Source organism: Rhincodon typus, chromosome 31 (genome assembly GCF_021869965.1).
Source record: "Rhincodon typus isolate 14 chromosome 31, sRhiTyp1.1, whole genome shotgun sequence".
Lineage (NCBI taxonomy): Eukaryota > Metazoa > Chordata > Chondrichthyes > Orectolobiformes > Rhincodontidae > Rhincodon > Rhincodon typus.
Window position 1 is genome coordinate 32,387,756 of NC_063362.1, and position 21,935 is coordinate 32,409,690.

The following is a 21,935-nucleotide window of genomic DNA, read 5'->3' on the forward strand; positions in this document are numbered from 1 at the left end:
GACCAATACTCACTCATCTCAATCCACATGGACAAGGAGAACCACGACTTCGACTGGGACAACACCAAGATCCTGGGACAGGCCAGGCAGAGACAAGCACGAGAATTCCTGGAAGCATGGCACTCCACGAAGCATGCTATTAATAAACACATTGAACTCGACCCCATATACATTCCACTACGGAGGAAACCCAGAAGTGAGGCAATCCATCGCAACGGACCCCAGAGTTTAAAAACCAGGCGGGAAAACACACCGACTCTTCATCAGAGGCTGCACTGAGGATGTTACCAAGCACGGTAACGAAACGTCTGCGGAACAACAAACCAGCTCAGCGAGCCAACCAACCTCAACTAGCCATTATGGCCAATTTGTTTTTCTCCCTAAGTGAATCTATGCAGAAAGTAATATTTTTTCTTTTCGGGGGGTGGGGGAGTGGTTGTGTGTGTGCACCTGTGTGTGTGTGTGTGTGTGTGTGTGTGTGTGTGTGTTAATCGCCTTTGCTTCTCATTGAATAAATTTTGTTTTATAACAAATCAACAATTTTATGTTTATTAAAAATATGTTTGATGGATTGTTTAACAGAAAGTCTAATGTAGAGAAAGCATATGATTGGCCCTATTGGAAACTGGGTGAAATGATTAAATTTATGTTGTGACCCATTGTGTAATGAATTAGAGAAAGCCAGCACTGTCCTCACATTTCAGTTGTAACATAATTAGCAAATGTCCTTCTTTCTCTTTAAATAAAGATTATACTTCACATTTACAACGAGAATCATTGAATCCCTACAGTGTGGAAACAGGCCATTTGGTCCATCAAGTCCACACTGATCCTCTGAAGAACATCCCACCCAGATCCACCCCATCCCTATGACTCTGTATTTGCCATGGCTAATCCACCTCGCATGCAAATCCCTGGACGCTATGGGCAATTTAGCATGGCCAATCCATTTACCCTGCACATCTTTGGACTCTGGGAGGTAAACGGAGCATCCGGAGAAAAGCCACAGAGACATGGGGAGAATGTACAAACTCCACACAGATAGTCACTGAAGCTGAAATTGAAACCAGGTCCCTGTTTCAGGCAGAAGTGCTAACCATTGAGCCACCATGCTGCCCAACTAAATGTTGAAAATAAGGTAAATCAAAGATTTTGATACCCTACGTAAAGTATTACATTGCAAAGTGCTCCTTCTCTAGGACTCACAATAATTTCTTCATTCAAGTATTTGATTTTATAAAACAATCTGACAGTAAATGACATGCATCCACCAAGTTAGCTTCAGAGATTTTCTTCCTCTCCGATATGTCTCTCAAGCCAGAAAGGCCAATTTATAACCTCCTCTCACTAACACATTTCATTGCTCAATTCCACAAGGAGTAACTATTTTAAAGACTATCTTAAAATATTTGACAAAGAAAATGTCATATCAACTGCCTTCCCAAGAGTCAGAGAGTGGGCAGAGAAAACACTTTTAACAGCTCTTTTTATTTCATTAATTTCCTAAGCTAAAAGATATTTCTCATTCTCAACCATGAGAAATGTTATGGAAGCAGATGCACTAGAATATCCATCAGGAAGATTAGTGTGTGAATCATAAGTAATAACTAGCCAGATTTTTGATCTTTGGCTCATTTAAGGATGAGAACTTAAGTGTGAATTTATCTAGATTTTTTGAAATGTTTTATAACATCTTCTCTACTTTAGGGTGTTTCATCATAATACACATAATAACATATAATATATAATACATAATATTAAACCTAGCATCTTGCCTACATTAAGTGCACAACCAATCAAGCTTTGCAATTGTTCTGTTGCTTCTTTATACATAAGATCACCTTTCTGAGTAGCAGTGAAGTTATAATGCATTGTTCGAATTCCACCTTTACACGTGGGTTATACCAAGGATCCACTTACCAGCTCAGGTGAACACTAAGGATGGTGCTGTTTGAATATTAATGATCATCATTCACTTGTTGTAGTAGGACTTGACTATGCACAAATTGCTACGTAACAACAATAATTACACCTAAATAAACAAGCCATTGGTTTAAAATTGCTTTAGGGTATCAAGGGAATGTTATAATACGCGAAGCAAACACCAGGAGGGAGACATGTAGTTGCACCTTCTATGCGGTATTCAAATTGGAAGTCAGAGCCGCAAGCTGGTACCTTTGAGGAACGTTGGGTATTCTTCACCTATCGCAATAATGAAAGTTGTGTGGAACTTGCAAATGGCAGTCTGTGACACTGCCTGCACTAGTGCATTAATAATAGTTTGTGTAGCGCTGGTACTACCTGAACAAATTTCTTTTCCACATTCTTTGAAAGTGGGAGACAAAAGGGTGTCTGGTGTACCCTAGCCATGTTTGACTGGTCAACCAAATTAATTAAATTGTACTCAAACTGCATGATGAAAAAACAGGCAGATGATGTGCCATCAAATAAGTCGCTAACTTAGTCTTTATTCTGCGTAGAGAAAAGTATGTTTGTATTTTGGTATGCAGCTTCTTTGGATTATCCCTTGCTGTCATGCTTGACAATGCACCTGTTAACCTTCATGCTGATGTTTACATCAGAGTTACCATAGCTTTTCAAGACTTCAAAAAGCAAGGTTGAAAAACTACTTATCTGTCAATTATCCCTTGCTGCACTTTTGCTGCACAAAATCATAATATCATATAATTAATCAGATTTATAAATTAATTCATGGGATACAGGCATAGCTGGCTGGGCCAGTATTATCCATCCCTAGTTACTATTAAGATAGTGTTGAACTGCCTTCTTGAACTGCTGCCAACCCTTTGGTGTAGGTACACCCAACATGCCATTAGAGAGGGAGTTCAGGATTTTGACCTCGTGTTGCCAAAGGAATGGTGATATATTTTAAAGTTAGGACAATGACTGGCTTGGAGGCAAACTTGCAGTTGGCAGTGTTCCTACATATCAGCTGGCCTTGTCCTTCTAGATGGTAGTGGTCATGACTTTGGAAAGTGCTGTCAAAGAAGTTGTGGTGAATTTCTGTAGTGCTTCTTATAGATGGTACACACTGCTGCTACAGAGTGTCAGCAGTGGAGGCAATGAACGTTTGTGGATTTGGTGCCAATTAAATGGGTTGCTTTGTTCTGGATGCTGTCAAGCCTCTTTAAGTATTGTTGGAGCTGGATTCATCTAGGCAAATAGTGTTCTGTCATATTCCTGACTAATGTCTTGTAGATGGTGGATGGGCTTTTGGGAGTCAGGAGGTAAGTTATTAGCTGCAGGCCTCTTGACATGCTCTTGTAGCCACAGAATTTATAAGGGTAGTCCAGTGCAGTTTCTGGTCAATGGTAACCCTCAGGATATTGATAACGGGAATTCAGTAATAGTATTGCCATTGAATGTCAAAGGGTGATGGTTAGATTCTCTCTTGTTGTAGGTGGTCATTGCCTGGCACTTGTGTGACCTGAATGATAATTGCAATTCAACCTGCATATTGTCCAGGACTTGCTGCATTTGGACATGGACTGCTTTAGTATCTGAGGAACTCCTGCAGAGATGTTCTGGAGCTGAGATGGCTGATGACAGCCATTTTTGCTAAGAATGACACCAACTGGTGGAGAATACTGATTCTCATTGATGTTAATTTTGCTAGGACGCCTTAATAACACACTTGGTCAAATACAGTCTTAATATTAAGGGCAGACACTCCCACCTTACCTCTAAAATTCTGCTCTTTTGTCCATGTTTGAACTGAGGCTGTAACGAGGTCAAGCTAAGGGATCCTGGCAGAACCTAAACTAAGCATCAGTGAGCAGGTTATTGCTAAGCAAGTGCTGCTTAATAGTGCAACTGATGACTACTTCCATCACTTTACCGACGATTGAGGGACAACTAATGGAGTGGTAATTAGTTGAGTTGGATTTATCCTGTTTTCTGTGTACAGGACAAACCTGGGCCTCTTCAGCACTATTGTTGGAATTTTGTTAGGGCCCATAGTTTTTGCAGTATCCAGACCCTTCAGTCATTTTGTTGATATCACGTGGAATGAATTAAATTGGCTAACGATTAGAATCTATGACGCCAGAAATCTCTGTACGTGGCCCAGATGGATCATCCACTCAGCACTTCTGATTGAAGATTGTTGCAAATACTTCAGGCTTATCTTTTGCATTGGTGTGTGGGGCACCCCCATCATTGAAGATGGGGATATTTGTGGAGCCTCTTCCTCCAGCTAGATGGTTAATTGTCCACCATCACTTGCAACTGGATGTGGCAGGTTTGCAGAGTTTTGATCTGATCTGTTGGCTTTGGAATCATCTAGCCCCATCTATCATTTGCTGCTTACATAGTTTGGCATGCTTCTTAATGCCACACTTGGCCAAATGTGGTCTTGATGTCAAGAGCAGTTACTTTCACCTCATTCTCATTCTCATATCATACATCCTTTTGTAATTTTAATGAAATAATAAGCTTAATGAAAGCTACAATTCTGTATTGACCATCACTCTACCACTAGTTTGTAAAATAGAAATGGCCCCCATTTAGTTCAGCCGAACATATCACATACCATTGTAGTATGTTTTCCATTTACAATGATTAATCAAAAGATATTACTTTGTGTCAAAAAGACTAACTTACTGCTTCTGAAAATAGAATTATGTCTGAAAAGAAGAGTAAAGCTTCCTGAGCAGTCAGTATTATCTCAACAGTTGTGAAATGTGGTAATTTATTGCATAAATGTTAAATCTTTTGACAGATTTCACGATTTGATACATGGTTTTGAGAATACAGCAATGAGGTAGAGAAAGTAAGTTCATGACCTTGAAGAATCAACAATCAGGAATTGGTTGTGTGGTCAAAATTTCCAATGATATTATGTTGTTTAAAATGCATGGTCTCTCATGGCCAAACAAAATAAGGCAAACACTTACAGCGTGATGGGTAACAATATATTAAGACTCCCTGGGAGGAGATCTAAGGGGCTCCTGCACTTCCATCAAGACATGCGATGACTGTATTCAAAAATAATTTGTGCAGTGATGCACAACCTGAGGGAAGAGCCTCAAAACATTTTTTTATAATTCACTCATGGAACATGGGCATTGCTGGCTGAACAATATTATTGCCTGCACCTAGTTGCCCTTGATCCCTTAGCTGCCTTCTGAAACCGCTACAGTCCATGTGTTGTCATTAACCCACAATGTCATGAGAGATGGAATTCCAGGATTTTGAACCAGTGACAGGGAAAGAATGACAATATACTTCCAAGTCAGAGTGGTGACTGACTTGGAGAGGGACTTGCAGGTGGTGGTGTTCCTATGTATCCGCTGTCCTTATCATTCTAGATGGAAGTGGTTGTGGGTTAAGAAAGTGCTGCCCTAGGATTTTTGGTAAATTTCTGCAATACATCTTGTAGATGTACACACTGCTGTTGCTGGGCATTTGTGTGACTGGATGCTTTTGGATGTGGTGCCAATCAAGTGGGCTGCTTTATCTTGGATAGTGTCATGCTTCTTGAGTGTCATTGCAGCTGAATGTATCCAGGCAAGTGGGGAGTATTCCATCACACTCCTGACTTGTGTCTTGTAGATGTTGTATAGACTTGAGAAGTCAGGAGGCGAGTTACTCAGTATAATGCTCTTAGCCTCTGGTTTTGGTCTTGTTGCCACTGTAATTATATGATGAATCTAGTTGAGTTTCTGGTCAATGGCAACCCCATGATGTTGATAGTGGGGGAAATCAGTGATTGTAATGGCATTGAATGCCAAGGGAGCGGATGATTGAAGATGGTCATTACCATCAGTGTGGCATGAATGTTAGTCATCTAAAAACAAATATCCCTGATTGTGCACAGAAATAGGATAAGAAGAAAAACACAAACAAATTACTCTACTTTGCATCAAAGTATTATGAACGGTTTGCTGCTGCAGATGTCAATCACATGTGGGACTCACAAGCCATCTTAGAGTTCAAATGTATGCATTTCTACATCCAATCTAACTGACTCTCACTTGTTCAGCCATAACAGGATAACCATCAATCTCACCAATGAAGCCCACATTTCATGGATTTCAAAACCAAAATCCAGAAGGCATACCTGTGGCCTTATCTGAAGCTTCAGTGCGTGCCAGTTTGATTTCATACGAACTTCTTAGTTTTTCAATATCTTCTTGCAGTTTGACATTGGACTTCTGTTCTGCTTCATAATCTGCTTTGATCTTTGATAATTTCTGCTCATATTCCTGAAGAAGAATACCAAAAGAAATAATTGATGAAGAATTGGTGAAGAAGAGTGGTAGAGACAGACCAAAGAACTATAGAATATGAGTTTAACATCAATGGTAGGAAATTGAGTGGCGAGAATAGTGAAAGAGAAAAATAATCTCCATTTAGAAAGACAAGGTTTGATCAGGGATAGTCAGCATTTGACAGAGGGAGGTCATACCCAACAAATGCACTGGAATTTTCAAAGAGGTGACCAAGTATTTGAAATAACAAGGTGTAGAGCTGGATGAACACAGCAGGCCAAGCAGCATCAGAGAAGCAGGAAGGCTGACGTTTCGGGCCTAGACCCTTCCTCAGAAATGGTATTTGAATGTGGGTAGGGCAGCTGATGTAGGTTATATGGATTTCAGTAAGGCTTTAGACAAGGTCCCATATGGGAACCTGGTAAAGAAGGTAAAAGTTCATGGGATCTGGTGTAACTTGGCAGGGTGGATCCAAAATAGTGACAGGAAACAGGATGGTGGTCGAAGGCTGTTCTGTGTGATTGGAACTTGGTGTGCAGTGGTGTACCACCACAGGAATCAGTGTTGGCTCCCTTGTTGTTTGTGATATTCATAAATGATATAGATGAGAATGGTGCGAGTGTAGGGGAAATGATAAGGAAGTCTGTGACCACTGGTTGACAATGAGGAGGAATGAGAATATACAAGAGGATATAAAAGGATTGGTTAGATGGGCAGAGTAGTGGCAATTGGAATTTAACCCTGATGAATGTGAGGTGATGCACTTTGGAAGAAGGTACAGACACAGAAATATCGAGTGAATGACAAGACACTATTGAAGCTTAGAGGAAGAGAGGGATCTAGGGGTGCTTGTCCATTGTCCTTGAAAGTGACAAAACAGGTTAATACAGTAGTTAAAGCAGCATACTGAATACTGAATGCCTTTATCAGTGGTAGCATTGATTATAAGAGCAGGGAGGTCTTGTTGGACCCGTGCAGAACTTTGGTTATGCCACAACTGAAGTATTGTGTGCAGTTCTGGACACCACACTATAGGAAGGATGTGGCTGCACTGGAGGGTGTGCAAAGGAGCTTTACAGGATGTTATCTACGGTGGACAATTTCAGCCATGAAGAGAGGCTGGATAAGCTCGGGTTGTTTTCTTTGGTGCAGAGAAGGTTGGTGGTCCTGATAGAGGATCATAAGATTATGAGGCACATGGACAGGGTGGATAGAAAGCAGCTGAACCCCTTAGGTAAGGGATCAATAACAAAGGGGCATTATTTAAAAGGGAAAAGCTAGGAAGTTTAGAAGGGATTTCAAGAAAAAAACTTTTCTACCCAGAATATGTTAGGGTTTGGAATGCACTGTCTGGGATGGTAGTTGAGGCAGGAAGCCTCATAACGTTCAAAAAGTACTTGGACGGGCACTTGAAGCAAATTAACATTCAAGGCTATGGACTTAGTGAAGGAAAATGGGACTAGTGTAGGTAGCAGTATATTTTTGGTAGCGCAAACTCAATGGGCAATGGGTATCTTCTCTATATAATTCTATGATTATCTCCCAAAATCTCATTATACCATTTTAACATCAATAGAAGCAATGAAATACTTGAATGACAACTGTGTGATCCTAGTAAACCCCTGGCATTCCCATTATTGAATCCAACACTATTAATATCCTCAGGTTTACCGTTAACAAGAAACTTGCCTGAACCAGCCATATCAATATTGTGGCTACAAGGGCAGGTCAGAGGCTAGGAATCTTGCAGCTAGTAACTTGCCACCTGACTTCCCAAAGCCTGCCTATCATCTATATTCCCAAAGCCTGCCCATCATCTATAAGGCACAAGTCAGGAATGTGATGGAATATTCCCCACCTGCCTGGATAAATCCAGCTCCAGCAACACTCATGAAGCTCGACACCATTTAGGACAAAGCAGTTCATTTGATTGCACTACATCCATAAACATTCACTCCTTCTCCCTCCAATATTGATGCTCAGTAGCAGCTGTGTGTACTATCCATAAGATGCACTTCAGAATTTCACCAAGGCTCCCTAGTCAATAACTTCCAAACTCACTATCACCTAAAAGTCAAGGCAACAGATACATGGGAGCATCCTCACCTTAAAGTTCCCCTCCAAGCCATTCACTATCCTGACTTGGAAATATATCACTATTTGTTCAGTGTTGCTGGGTCAAAATGCTGGAACTCCCTCCCTAATGGCACTGTGGGTGTACCTACACCAAATGGACTGCAGGGTTCAAGAAGGCAGCTCACCACCACCTTCTCAAAGGCAACTGGCAATGTTTCCTCACAGGCCTCACACTGCGCAGGGCTGGGAAGCTCCACATACATCAATCAGTGTGTCAATGAATGACTATGATTTCTGGAGCCAGTATCATGTATAGACTTTGGAGGACCTTGCAGTGGAAAAAAAAAATTACAAGGAACACTGGCAATTAGGAATGGGTAATAAATGCTGACCCAACCAGTGATGCCCACATACCATGAGCAAATTTTAAAAAAAGCTAAATCTAGCTGCATTGTACTCAAAATACCTTTCAGTTAAGGGGAACATCAATGTTCCTTTTCATACACCCTCGTTTCTGAGGGAAAACCTGACTCTCTCTATCATGCACAGACTGGTAGCTTGTTGCCTACCAGGCAATCACTGATATTACTAATAACAGTTGCAAATAAACTTCCTTTCAGAACCTCCCCAGTCTCCCAACTGCAGTGATATTAGAGTATTATTTACGAATTAAAAAGAAACCTGTGTGCAGTATTCACAAAGACCTCTCCAGTTTGTCAGGATTAAAACTACATTATGAAATATTTTATTACATAGGTTAATAACCCCACCAGAGTAGCGTACACAAGAATTACACCAAAACTGAAAGCAGCAAGTTTCAACCCACTGAATCTTCTGCACAGCTAAGACTGATAAAGCAAAATACTACATATTAGGATATCCTACACATTATAATCTATATGGAAAGAGGTGCACTTCTATTCCCAAAATGATTTTTCCGTGATATTTTGTTTTATTATAAAACATTTTCCATCACAACCATTATGAGTCCTTAAATCCAGTGATTTTAGAACATTGTTCCTTTTCTGGGATGAATACAAATCTCCCTTCTGGATGTAATACATCATAAAGCAGTAATATCAAAACCAGAAGTATTATTTAACATACATCTTTAAACATAGCATGAAAAGATTGAGAATGTGTTTTTGCTTTTGCTTCAATTTACACAAACCTGTCTCATATTTTCTTTTTCAAGTTCTATCTCAGCTTGAGTATTGGAATTCTGAGGGGATGGAATGGTTGATTGACCACTATCTCTTTGCACTTTATTTAGAAAATCTGCAAAATAAGAAGCAAAGTTAGTTTAACTGATAATCTATAATGCTTCCTATTCTAAAATAATAGAATGATAGACAATCAGTTGTCTTGCCCTGCTATTTATCACTGTCTTGGATTCAGGCAAGAATTTTGATCAAGGTGAATCACAGTTGAGTGTCCCTTCCTCACCCATTGTTGATATGTATGTGGTTTTTTTCTGGGCTTCTTGGTAGATATCAGCAGAAGATCCTACCCTATCTTCTTTTATGCGGGTGTTGAAGGTGATCAACTGCTACTTCAGTTGAGGTCAGTTAACTCAGCCAGTCTTGAACCCAGGACTTTCCGGACTGAAATAACACATCAGGTGCTGTTGTACCCTTTGAATTGTGATGGAGAATCGGTGTATGTGTTTCACTTCTATTTTTACTTCTCTCTCTTCTTCATTCCTTTTTTATAACCTATGCTTCAGAAAGTATTCATTCTGGAGTTAGACCAGAATCAGAGAAAATTACACCTAATAATATTGGTGTCTGTATTTAAGTTTGTGATCTTTCTGGAATTACCAAAAGCCAAAATAATTACTGAAATATCATCAGTTAGATGAGGTGAATCTGATTACTAGTGAATTTAAAAATCATTATTAGGTGATATCAAGGTTGGACTTTAAAGGTTTGTACTTAACAGTAGAAGAGAGATGAGGAGTACAACAGGGTTTTGGCGTCATGAGTAAGTACAAGTTGGAATGGGGAAAGTGTGATGAATTGATATAAAGACATTAAGGGTGCAAAAAGGAGGAGGAATGTAAAGGACACTCCATTTGCATCTTAGCAGGAACAAGAAAGGCAGAAATTTCATGTAAACAGTCATCATGGTAACAATGTAGAGACAAAGAATAACTTTTAACACATTTATCTGAAACCAGCACAAAACTACAAAAAATACTGAGATGTCAATCCAAAAACAGAAGTGATGTATGGAACTTCAAACCGTACAATGCGTGTTAATTTTAGATGATATATTACAAAAAGATGTCTCTTACTGTGGTACTTTAAGAACTGTTCTGGGTATCAGTGGAACAGATACTATGTTCTATCAAAATTGGTGATTAACACTATTCATTAATATCATAAACAATGACGAACACTACCACTGCTCACTTATGCAATGAATATGCTCTAGGGTTTATTTAAGTAATAGATTGTGGAGGCTTTGGTGCCATAGCAATGTTACTGGGCTATTAATCCAGAACTCCCAGGCTAATGTTCTGAGGAGTCATAAATCACACATGTCACATATCATCCCACTAACCTCCGTATTTAATGTATCATTCTCCGCCACTTCTGCCACCTGCAATCTGACCCCACAACCAAAGATATATTTTCCTCTCCACCCCTATCTGCCTTCTGTAGGGACTGCTCTCTCCGTGACTCCCTTGTCCGCTCCACACTCCCTACTAGCCCTATCACCCCTGCCACCTTTCTCTGCAACCGCAGGAAGTGCTACACCTGCGCCTTCACCTCCCCTTTCACTTCTATCCAAAGCACCAAACAAACCTTTCATATCAGACAGAGGTTCACCTTCACGTCTGTCAATGTGGTCTACTGCATCCGCTGCACCCGATGTGACCTCCTCTACGTTGCTGAGATCAAGCAGAAGCTCAGAGACTGCTTTGTAGAGCATCTGCACTCTGTTCGTGACAAACGACAACACGTTCCAGTCGCAAACTATTTCATCTCCCCCTCCCACTCCCTAGACGTCGTGTCCATCCTGGTCCTCCTCCAGTGGCACAACGACGCCACCCGGAAAATGGAGGAGCAGGACCTCATATTCCACCTTTGGAGCCTACAACCCAATGGTCTCAATGTGGACTTCACCAGTTTCAAAATCTCCCACCCCCCAGCCTCATCCCATGGCCAACCCTCCCACTCATCCCTGCTTCCTTGACCTGACACAACCTGTCCATCTTCTCTCCACCTATCTGCTCCTCTCACCTCACTGACAAATCCCCACCACTGTCTAAAAAAAACCCAAAAGAACTGCGGATGCTGTAAATCAGGAACAAAAACAAAGTTTCTGGAAAAGCTCAGCAGGTCTGGCAGCATCTGTGAGGGAGAAAACAGAGTTAACGTTTCGGGTCCGGTGACCCTTCCTCAGAACTGATAGTGGCTGGGAAAACGTCAGTTTATATGCAGAAAATAGGGAGGTGGGTGGGGTAGGGAGTAAACGATAGGATAGAGCCCAAAGAGAAAGAAAGACAGTTGGACAAAGGAGTTGCTAACGATCAGGCTGGGAGGGTGAATAGTTGTTAATGGGGACTGTTAGTGACTAACAACAGGGGGTGTGTAATGGCAGGCTATGTGGTTACAAAGCCTGGTGTGTGGGGTGGGGGGGCTGGGACATGGGAGAGTTTAGGCCCTAAAATTATTGAACTCAATATTGAGTCTGGAGGGCTGTAGGGTCCCCAAGCGGAAAATGGGGTGTTGTTCCTCCAGCTTGCATTGAGCTTCACTGGAACACTGTAGCAAGCCAGAGACAGAGATGTTGGCCAGGGAGCAAGGTGGTGCATTGAAGTGGCAGGCAACGGGTAGTTCAGGGTCTTTTTTGCGAGTAGAACGTAGATGTTCTGCAAAGCGGTCACCAAGTCTACGCTTCGTTTCCCCAATATAGAGGAGACCACATTGTGAGCAGCGAACGCAGTAGACTAGATTCTGGGAATTGCAGGTGAAGTGTTGCTTCACCTGGAAGGTATGTTTGGGCCCTTGGACACTGGGGAGGGAGGAGGTAAATGGGCAGGTGTTGCACCTTCGCCGGTTGCAGGGGAAGGTGCCGTAGGGCTGTGGGGAGGTGTTGGGGGTAAAGGAAGTGTGGACCAGGGTGTTCCGGAGGGAATAGTCGCTGCGGAAGGTGGACAAGGAAGGGGAGGGGAATATGTGTCTGGTGGTGGCATCTTGCTGGAGGTGGTGGAAATGGCATCTGATGATCTTCTGGATGTGGATGCTGGTGGGATGGTAGGTAAGGATAGGGGGAACCCTATCGCTGTTGCGGGAGGGAAGAGAAGGGGTGAGGGCGGAAGTGCGGGAGATGGGTCGGACCTGGTTGAGGGCCCTGTCGACAATGGAGCTGGGGAAACCTCGGTTGAGGAAGAAGGTGGACATTTTGGAGGCTCCCTTGTCGAAGTTGGCCTCATCTGAACATATGCGACAGAGACGGAGGAACTGAGACAATGGGATGGAGTCTTTACAGGAAGTGGGGTGTGAGGATGTATAGTCCAGGTAGCTGTGGGAGTCAGTGGGTTTGTAATGGATATTAGTGACCAGTCTATCCCCAGAAATGGAAACAGAAATGTCGAGGAAGGGAAGGGAGGAGTCAGAGATAGACCAGGTGAAAGTGAGGGCAGGGTGGAAATTGGAGGCGAAATTGATGAAGTTTTCTAATTCCAGACGAGCGAGGGAAGCATTGATATCGGAGAAAGAGTGTGGGTGGGGGCTGGAATAGGACTGGAACAAGGAATGTTCCACATACCCCACGAAGAGACAGGCATAACTAGGGCCCATGTGGGTACCCATGGCAACCCCTCTTACGTGATGAAAATGAGAGGAGTTGAAAGAGAAGTTGTTGAGGGTGAGGACAAGCTCGGCCAAGCGGAGGAGGGTGGTCGTGGATGGGGATGGTTCAGGTCTTTGCTCCAGGAAGAAGCGGAGAGCCCTAAGACCCTCCTGGTGGGGAATGGATGTGTAAAGGGATTATGCATCCATGGTAAAGAGGAGGTGGCTGGAGCCGGTAAACTGGATGTTTTGGAAATGGCGTAAGGCGTCAGATGAATCATGGTTGTATGTGGGTAGGGATTGGACCAGGGGGGAGAAGACTGAGTCAAGGTAGGAAGAGATGAGTTCTGTGGGGCAGGAGCAGGCTGAAACAATGGGTCTGCCTGGACAGTCCTGTTTGTGGATTTTTGGCAGGAGGTAGAAACGGGCTGTGCGGGGTTGGGGAACTATTAGCTTGGAAATGGAGGGGTGGAGATCACCGGATGAAATAAGATCCATAACCGTAGTGGATACAATTGCCTGATGTGCCATGGTGGGGTCATGGTCCAGGGGAAGGTAGGAGGAGGTATCCGAGAGCTGGAGCTCAGCCTCCGCAAGGTGGAGGTCAGTATGCCAGACTACAACAGCACCACCCTTATCGGCAGGCTTGATGACAAAGTCAGGGTTAGATCTGAGTGCATGGAGTGCAGTCAGTTCGGAGGGAGATAGGTTGGATTTGTTGAGAAGGGCAGAGAAATTGAGGCGACTAACGTCACGTCGACAGTTCTCAATGAAAAGATCGAGTGCAGGTAAAAGGCCGGAGGGAGGGATCCAGGTGGAGGGAGAGTGTTGGAGTTGGGCAAAGGGGTCTGTGGGACGGGCAGTGGACTCTTGTCCAAAGAAATGAGCACGGAGACGAAGACGGCGGAAGAAGAGTTCGGCGTCATGTTGTGCCCAAAATTCGTTAAGGTGGGGACAGAGAGGGATAAAGCTGAGGTCTTTGCTGAGTATGGAGTGTTCAGCATCGGAGAGCGTAAGGTTAGAAGGGATGGTGAATACCTGACAGGAGGTGGGGGAGGAGGAGGAGGACGACAGGAGGAGGAGGTACCCACATACATCCATGATTCATCTGACGCTTTACGCCGGTTTCAAAACTTCCAGTTTACCGGCTCCAGCCACCTCCTCTTTACATAGAACATTAGAACATAGAACAGTACAGCACAGTACAGGCCCTTCGGCCCATGATGTTGTGCCGAACTTTTACCCTAAACCTAAGGTCTATCTAACCTCCAACGCTACCTTATACTATCATCCATATGCCTATCTAATGGCTGCTTAAATGCCCCTAATGAGACGACACCACTACCCTCTCTGGCAATGCATTCCATGTCCCGACCACTCTCTGAATAAAGAACCTACCTCTGACGTCTCCCCGATATCTACCTCCTTTCACTTTAAAACTATGTCCCCTCGTAAAAGCTACCTCCACCCTAGGAAAAAGTCTCTGGCTGTCTACTCTATCTATACCTCTGATCATTTTGTACACCTCTATCAAGTCACCTCTCATCGTTCGTCGTTCTAAAGAGAAAAGCCCAAGCTCTCTCAACCTTTCCTCGTAAGACCTTCCCTCCATTCCAGGCAACATCCTGGTAAATCTCCTCCCCACCTTTTCTAACGCTTCCACATCTTTCCTGTAATGAGGTGACCAAAACTGGACACAATACTCCAGATGTGGCCGAACCAGGCTTTTGTGTAGCTGGAGCATAACTTCACGGCTCTTGAACTCAATCCCTCTATCAATGAAAGCTGACACACCATACACCTTCTTAACAACTCTATCTACCAGGGTGGCAGCTCTCAGGGAACTGTGAACATGAGCCCCAAGATCCCTCTGCTCCTCCACACCACCAAGAATCTTTCCGTTAACCCTGTATTCTGCTTTCATGTTTGTCCTTCCAAAATGAATCACCTCACACTTTTCCGGGTTAAACTCTGTCTGCCGTTTCTCAGCCCAGCTCTGCATTCTATCAATGTCCCTTTGTAACCTAGAACAGCTCTCCGCACTGTCCACAACGTGACCCACCTTCGTATCGTCCGTGAACTTGCTAATCCACCCTTCCACTCCTTCATCCAAATCATTTACAAAAATCACAAATAGAGGAGGACCCAGAACAGATCCTTGTGGTACACCATTCGTAACTGAACACCATGTTGAATATTTTCCGTCCACTACCACCCTTTGTCTTCTAAGGGTCAGCCAATTCTGAATCCAATCTGCCACATTTCTCCCTATCCCATGCCTCCTTACCTTCTGCATGAGCCTACCATGGGGAACCTTACCAAATGCCTGACTTAAATCCATGTATACCACATCCACTGCTCCACCTTCATCCATGTGTTTGGTCACCTCTTCAAAGAATTCAATAAGGTTTGTGAGGCATGATCTATCCCTCACAAATCCATGCTGACTATGGATGTGCACGGATTTACCATGGATGTGCAATCCCTTTACACATCCATTCCCCACCAGGTGGGTCTTAGGGCTCTCCGCTTCTTCCTGGAGCAAAGACCTGAATCATCCCCACCCACAACCACCCTCCTCCGCTTGGTCGAGCTTGTCCTCACCCTCAACAACTTCTCTTTCAACTCCTCTCATTTTCTTCACGTAACAGGTGTTGCCATTGGTACCCTCATGGGCCCTAGTTATGCCTGTCTCTTCGTGGGGTATGTGGAACATTCCTTGTTCCAGTCCTATTCCGGCCCCCACCCACAACTCTTTCTCCGATACATTGATGATATCGTCGGTGCTGCTTCCTTCTCTCATCTGGAATTGGAAAACTTCATCAATTTCGCCTCCAATTTCCACCCTGCCCTCACTTTCACCTGGTCTATCTCTGACTCCTCCCTTTCCTTCCTTGACATTTCTGTTTCCATTTCTGGGGATAGACTGGCCACTTATATCCGTTACAAACCCACTGACTCCCACAGCTACCTGGACTATACATCCTCACACCCCACTTCCTGGAAAGACTCCATCCCATTCTCTCAGTTCCTCCGTGTCTATCGCATATGTTCAGATGAGGCCAACTTCGACAAGGGAGCCTCCAAAATGTCCACCTTCTTCCTCAACCAAGGTTTCCCCAGCTCCGTTGTCGACAGGGCCCTCAACCAAGTCCGACCCATCTCCCGCACTTCCGCCCTCACCCCTTCTCTTCCCTCCCGCAAAGCGATAGGGTTCCCCTTATCCTTACCTACCATCCCACCAACATCCACATCCAGAAGATCATCAGACGCCATTTCCGCCACCTCCAGCAAGATGCCACCACCAGACACATATTCCCCTCCCCTCCCTTGTCCGCCTTCCGCAGGGACCGTTCCCTCTGGGACACCCTGGTCCACACTTCCTTTACCCCCAACACCTCCCCACAGCCCCACAGCACCTTCCCCTGCAACCGGCGAAGGTGCAACACCTGCCCATTTACCTCCTCCCTCCCCAGTATCCAAGGGTCCAAACATACCTTCCAGGTGAAGCAACACTTCACCTGCACTCCCCAGAATCTTGTCTACTGCTTTCGCTGCTCATAATGTGGTCTCCTCTATATTGGGGAAACAAAGCGTAGACTTGGCGACTGCTTTGCAGAACATCTACATTCTACTCGCAAAAAAGACCCTGAACTACCCGTTGCCTGCCACTTCTATGCACCACCCTGCTCCCTGGCCAACATCCCTGTCTCTGGCTTGCTACAGTGTTCTAGTGAAGCCCAACGCAAGCTGGAGGAACAACAACTCATTTTCCGCTTGGGGACCCTACAGTCCTCTGGACTCAATATTGAGTTCAATTATTTTAGGGCCTAAACTCTCCCATGTCCCAGCCCCCCAACCCACACACCAGGCTTTGTTACCACATAGCCTGCCATTACACACCCACTGTTGTTAGTCACTAACAGTTTCCATTAACAACTATTCACCATCCCAGCCTGATCGTTAGCAACTCCTTTGTCTGTCCAACTGTCTTTCTCTCTCTTTGGGCTCTATCCTATCGTTTACTCCCTACCCCACCCACCTCCCTATTTTCTGCATATAAACTGACGTTTTCCCAGCCACTATCAGTTCTGAGGAAGGGTCACCGGACCCAAAACGTTAACTCTGTTTTCTCCTTCACAGATGCTGCCAGACCTGCTGAGCTTTTCCAGCAACTTTGTTTTTGTCCCACCACTGTCTACCTGCACTCACCGATCACTATCCCACCTATCTTCCCCAGCTCCACCCCTCCTCTTTCTATTTATTTCGGAGCTCCCTTCCCCCTCCCCCATTTCTGAAGCAGGGTCCTGGCCCGAAACGTCAACTTTCCTGCTCCTCTGATGCTGCCTGGCCTTCTATGCTCCTGCAGCACCACACTGTGTTATCTCTGACTCCAGCATCGGCAGTTCTTACTATCTCAAATGTTCTGAGAATGTGGGTTCAAATCTCACCATTGCAGGTGGTGAAATTTGAATTCAAGAAAAATCTGGAATAAAATCCAGCCTAATGGTGACCATGTATTCACAGTTGATTGTCATAAAAATTCATCTGGTTCATGAATGTTCTACAAGGACATACCTTGCCTGGTCTGGCCTACATGTAGCTCCCATCCCATGGCAATGTGGTGATTCTGGGAATTGAGTGCAACTTGGAGTTAGATCAGATGCCTACCATTAAGGATAACTATTGATATTCACAGGGCCTAACAAGGACCCATTCTGCTTCTGCTACCCTCCACAATGAGGCCCAGATAGCTGTGACCATCTAAAAGTTTAAAATTAACATACTTTCACTTTTCTCTCTGTCAATGTTCAGATCAGCAACTCCCACCCTGGCTGATAGGCTGCCAATCTTTGAAGTGCTTGAGGGCCTCCCAATGGTCCATCAATGTCAGACGCCCACCCACCATCCTTGATTAGATAGCCAGACACTCCCAGTCTTTAAAAATCTGGTGGACATGCCTGGAACACATCATATGGGGTTGGGACCCAGAACTAAACCAGCAGATGAATTGCAAATGCAGAATTGAAAATCCTGGCATTGGAAATGGCATACATTCTACATCCAATGGATCAGTCTTATACTGTTTGATTCACAGAAATTTGGATTCCATCAGTTCATATCAGTATCAAATAAGGTGTTTTTAATGAATTATGGAAGAGAAAGTGCTTACTAGATAAGTTGTCATTTCCAAGTTGTCCAGCTAGGAGTGCCTTTAGCTGTTTAATCTCTTCCTGATATTCTCGAAGTAAGGCATCCTTTGGATCTTCATTAATTCTTGGTTTGTTTTTGATATTCTTTGCCCTGTTGGCATATCGTAAAGTGCTAAGACTTTCATCATAATTATTGTCTGCAGGAGACAGACATGCCACCATCAGAGTTTTGGTGTTACCTCCAAGGGAATCTTGCAACATTCGTGTCAGTTTTGAGTCACGATATGGAATGTGTTTTGATCTTCCGTCCACAAGTGCAGAAATTACATTCCCAAGTGCTGACAGTGACAGGTTGATTTTCGTGGCTTCTTTCAATCGATCTCCAGTTGCTCCAGTTTTTGCCTGTCTTTCACTACCTGCCAAATCTACCAGGTTTAATTTTCCCACACGGATATGGTCTTTCCCATTATCATCTGCAAGAAAGATACAGATATGGTAGTTACAGCCAATTACTTTTTCATCATGATGCCCATCTGCCTTCAATCATTTCCAATATGAGGAGGGCAGCAGGCAGTCCATCCCTATTGTCTCTTCAAATTCTATTAGTGAATATCACTACAAGGCTAGAAGTAATTGTTCCTTCCTAGTTAAACTTTAAAGGGTCGTTAGTCAATTATTTTGGTGAATAGACTCACATATAGGCTAAACCTGGCTAATGACAGCAGGTTTTCTTCTTTAAAGGACAAAGTGAATCAGTTGGGTTTTTTCTAAAATCCAGTATTTTCATGGTTATGTTCTGATACCAGCATTTCTTTCAAACAGACTTGTGCTTCAAACTGAATTCACATTCACAAACTGTGAAAGTAGAACTGCCAACCCTCCAGGGTTGTCCTGGTATCTCTAGGAATTGAAGATTAACACTTTGGATATTGTTGAAAGCAACCCAAGAGATAAGACATAGGGCTGTTGAAAGATAATTTGGCTGTCATATTGTTGCAGGCCAGTCTTCTTATGGCCTCTGAATATTATTGCTATTTTAAAGGAATTACTTTATTTTCATACAACTGATATCCTGCCATTCAAACCTTATTTAGACATATTATTTTGTTTCTTTTATTGTCCCTTTGGCTTTGAACCACAAAATCTTTTGGCAATTTAATTTCTGCTACCCTCCACCCAATCACAGAACTTCTCTTTTGTTCTTCTGCCAATTCTCACTCTTTTCACTTGCTCAAAACCTATTATATTTTAACTTGACTCAGTAGGGACAAATTATCAGCTCTGTTTCTCTCTCCCTTTTTATTATTCACCTCATTAGGAAATTGAAGAGTAACAGAATCATTTGAACCTGCGGGTGGTGGCCACTGTACTTTTTGTGAGCAAGCCCAGGCCCAAATAAGAGTCCCACGTTCAGTGTTATGAGCCATAGTAAATGGCAGAACCAGCAAATTTCAGTGGTGATGGCTTGAAGGCCAATTGCTCGAAGTACAGATGAAAGGTGATCTTTGGGAAGAGGACGTAAGTTTCCTCTAGCATAATTGAAGAAGACAATGGGAAATTAGCTCAGCTGATCTTTTCCTTTAACGTATTGTTCTTTGAAATTGAAAATGGGAGACTTAAATGAGCAATGGAAGATGAAAGCACAAAGCTGCAAGTCATCACTACTGCACATTAGGAAATTGACCTATTAGCAGAAGTCAGAGGATAGGGATAATGAGCAGGCACTAATTTGCGGCACGGATCTGGGTTTGGAGTCTCAACGACTCAGTGTATCCACTAATGACCAAGGTGATGGAATAGAAAGTCAGCAAAGATAGATAGTATTGTAAACAGGGCAGGTGGAAGTATAAAATTATAATATAATATTAATTGATTAAGTGAACAGGCAACTGGAAAATGGCTTTCAATGTAAGAAATAAGATTATCTAATGATGGCATTAAAAAGGAATTAAAAAAGGGCAAAAAGCTTGAAACAGTGAAGGTTCAAAGAAACTTGGGATGCATGAACATAGATCATTAAAATGTCATCAATAGTTTCAGAGGGTTATCAAAAAAAATGTAATTTTGGCCTTCACATCTCGAGAGTTACTATACACAGGGGATATAAGGTCTGTTTCTGCTATACAACATTCTGGTTGTTCTATACCTGCAGTACTCTGAGCACTTCTGGGTACCACACCTTAGGAAAGATATAGTAGCCTGGCAGGATGTGCAGTGTAGATTTATCAAATAATAACTGGACTCCAAGGATTAAATTACAAGGAGAGGTTACAGAAACTAGGACTGTATTCTTTGAAATTCATAAGGTAAGGGGTGATTTGATTAATTTTTAAAAGATATTAAGTGAAGATAGGGAGAGTCTATTTTAGCTGATTGTAGAGTCTAGGGCAAAGAGAGATAGTCTAAAAACAAAAGCCAGAACTTTTACGAGAGCAATTAGGAAACGCATGTACGAGCAAAATCAGGTAAAAATCTAGAAATCTAATCTCTTCTGTAAATGGAAATAGGTCGATGTTTCGTTTATTAATGGTAAGTGTGAGATGAACAGATTTTTTTTCCACCAGAGGTAACAGGGGATATGAGCAAAGGCACTTCAGTGGGAGTCTGGGTTTCAAATTACTATAATTTCACTGAACAGTGGCTCATGGTGGACCAGGCTTAAGGGGTTAATTGGCTTACTCCATTTCCAATGTTCATATACGTTTCCTTTAAACCCTAGGGAGCTGCATTTCAGTACTAGAGACAAAACTGAGCAAGAGTTCCAAAGAATTTTAGTTCCTTGCTACAATTTTGTGAAGATAAACAATAGCCTTGATATTGTACATTCTCAATCCTATTTCATAAAGGAATCAGGTTTATTGGAAATAGTGAGAACAGGATGAAGAGTAAGAAACATTGCTGTAAAAAATGATGACAAACAGGAATTGAAGGCCACTAAACACAAAGATAAAGGGGAACGAACACAAAAATAAATAAGAGAAAAGGACAGAGGGATAAACATTTATAAGAAAGAAAATGCTATTTGCTTTAATCTATTTTAATTTTGGAAGAAATTCTGGGAATTGGAACTTATGAATTTTACCAGAAACAATTCAGAAATAAATCGCTGCAAATAAAAAATCAATATTCAATCATCTGTGGCTTTTGCATAACTGACCTATTGAACACATCTCCAAGTGAATGGTGAATATAGAATGTGAACGTGATGAATCTTTGTTCATGAGGGTGTATCCCACAGCTCGATTGCCCCAGCCAACATCCATGATTTTCTCACACTCTGAGACACTGTGCACAGTGTGCATGGATAGGTCCTTCACATAAATGCCTTTCTCTGGATGCTCCTTAAGCTATAATCAGGGGCATGAGACAAACAGGTTAGAAGCTTGAGGAATCATCGGCCTAGGACTCATCTATTAAATTTTACCATTGTAAAGATTATTTACTGTGTCAAAGAATTCAAGACAGCTTTTACTTCTAATTTTGCAACAAGAAATAGGAACTCAACTTTTAAATTTTCTCTATTCCTCTCCTAAAGGTGCCAACTTTCGCTGTGCAAAGATAAAGAACATGCATTTACATTGAGTGATAGTAAGAACTGCCGATGCTGGAGTCTGAGATAACACAGTGTGGAGCTGGAGGAACACAGCAGGCCAGGCAGCATCAGAGGAGCA

The 21,935-nt window shown here is 42.9% G+C and overlaps 1 protein-coding gene across 1 annotated transcript in view; it reads right to left on the reverse strand.

The window, feature by feature from the left end:
• kif17 (kinesin family member 17) overlaps positions 1 to 21,935 on the reverse strand; it is an 83,131-nt gene that overhangs the window by 33,475 nt on the left and 27,721 nt on the right. Inside the window, exons 4-7 of the mRNA XM_048614925.1 lie at positions 21,422 to 21,611; positions 18,285 to 18,737; positions 9,481 to 9,587; positions 6,083 to 6,227 (exon numbers count right to left, since the gene is read on the reverse strand). Coding sequence (XP_048470882.1) covers positions 6,083 to 6,227; positions 9,481 to 9,587; positions 18,285 to 18,737; positions 21,422 to 21,611 — 895 coding nt within the window. The remainder of the gene's footprint in view (positions 1 to 6,082; positions 6,228 to 9,480; positions 9,588 to 18,284; positions 18,738 to 21,421; positions 21,612 to 21,935) is intronic.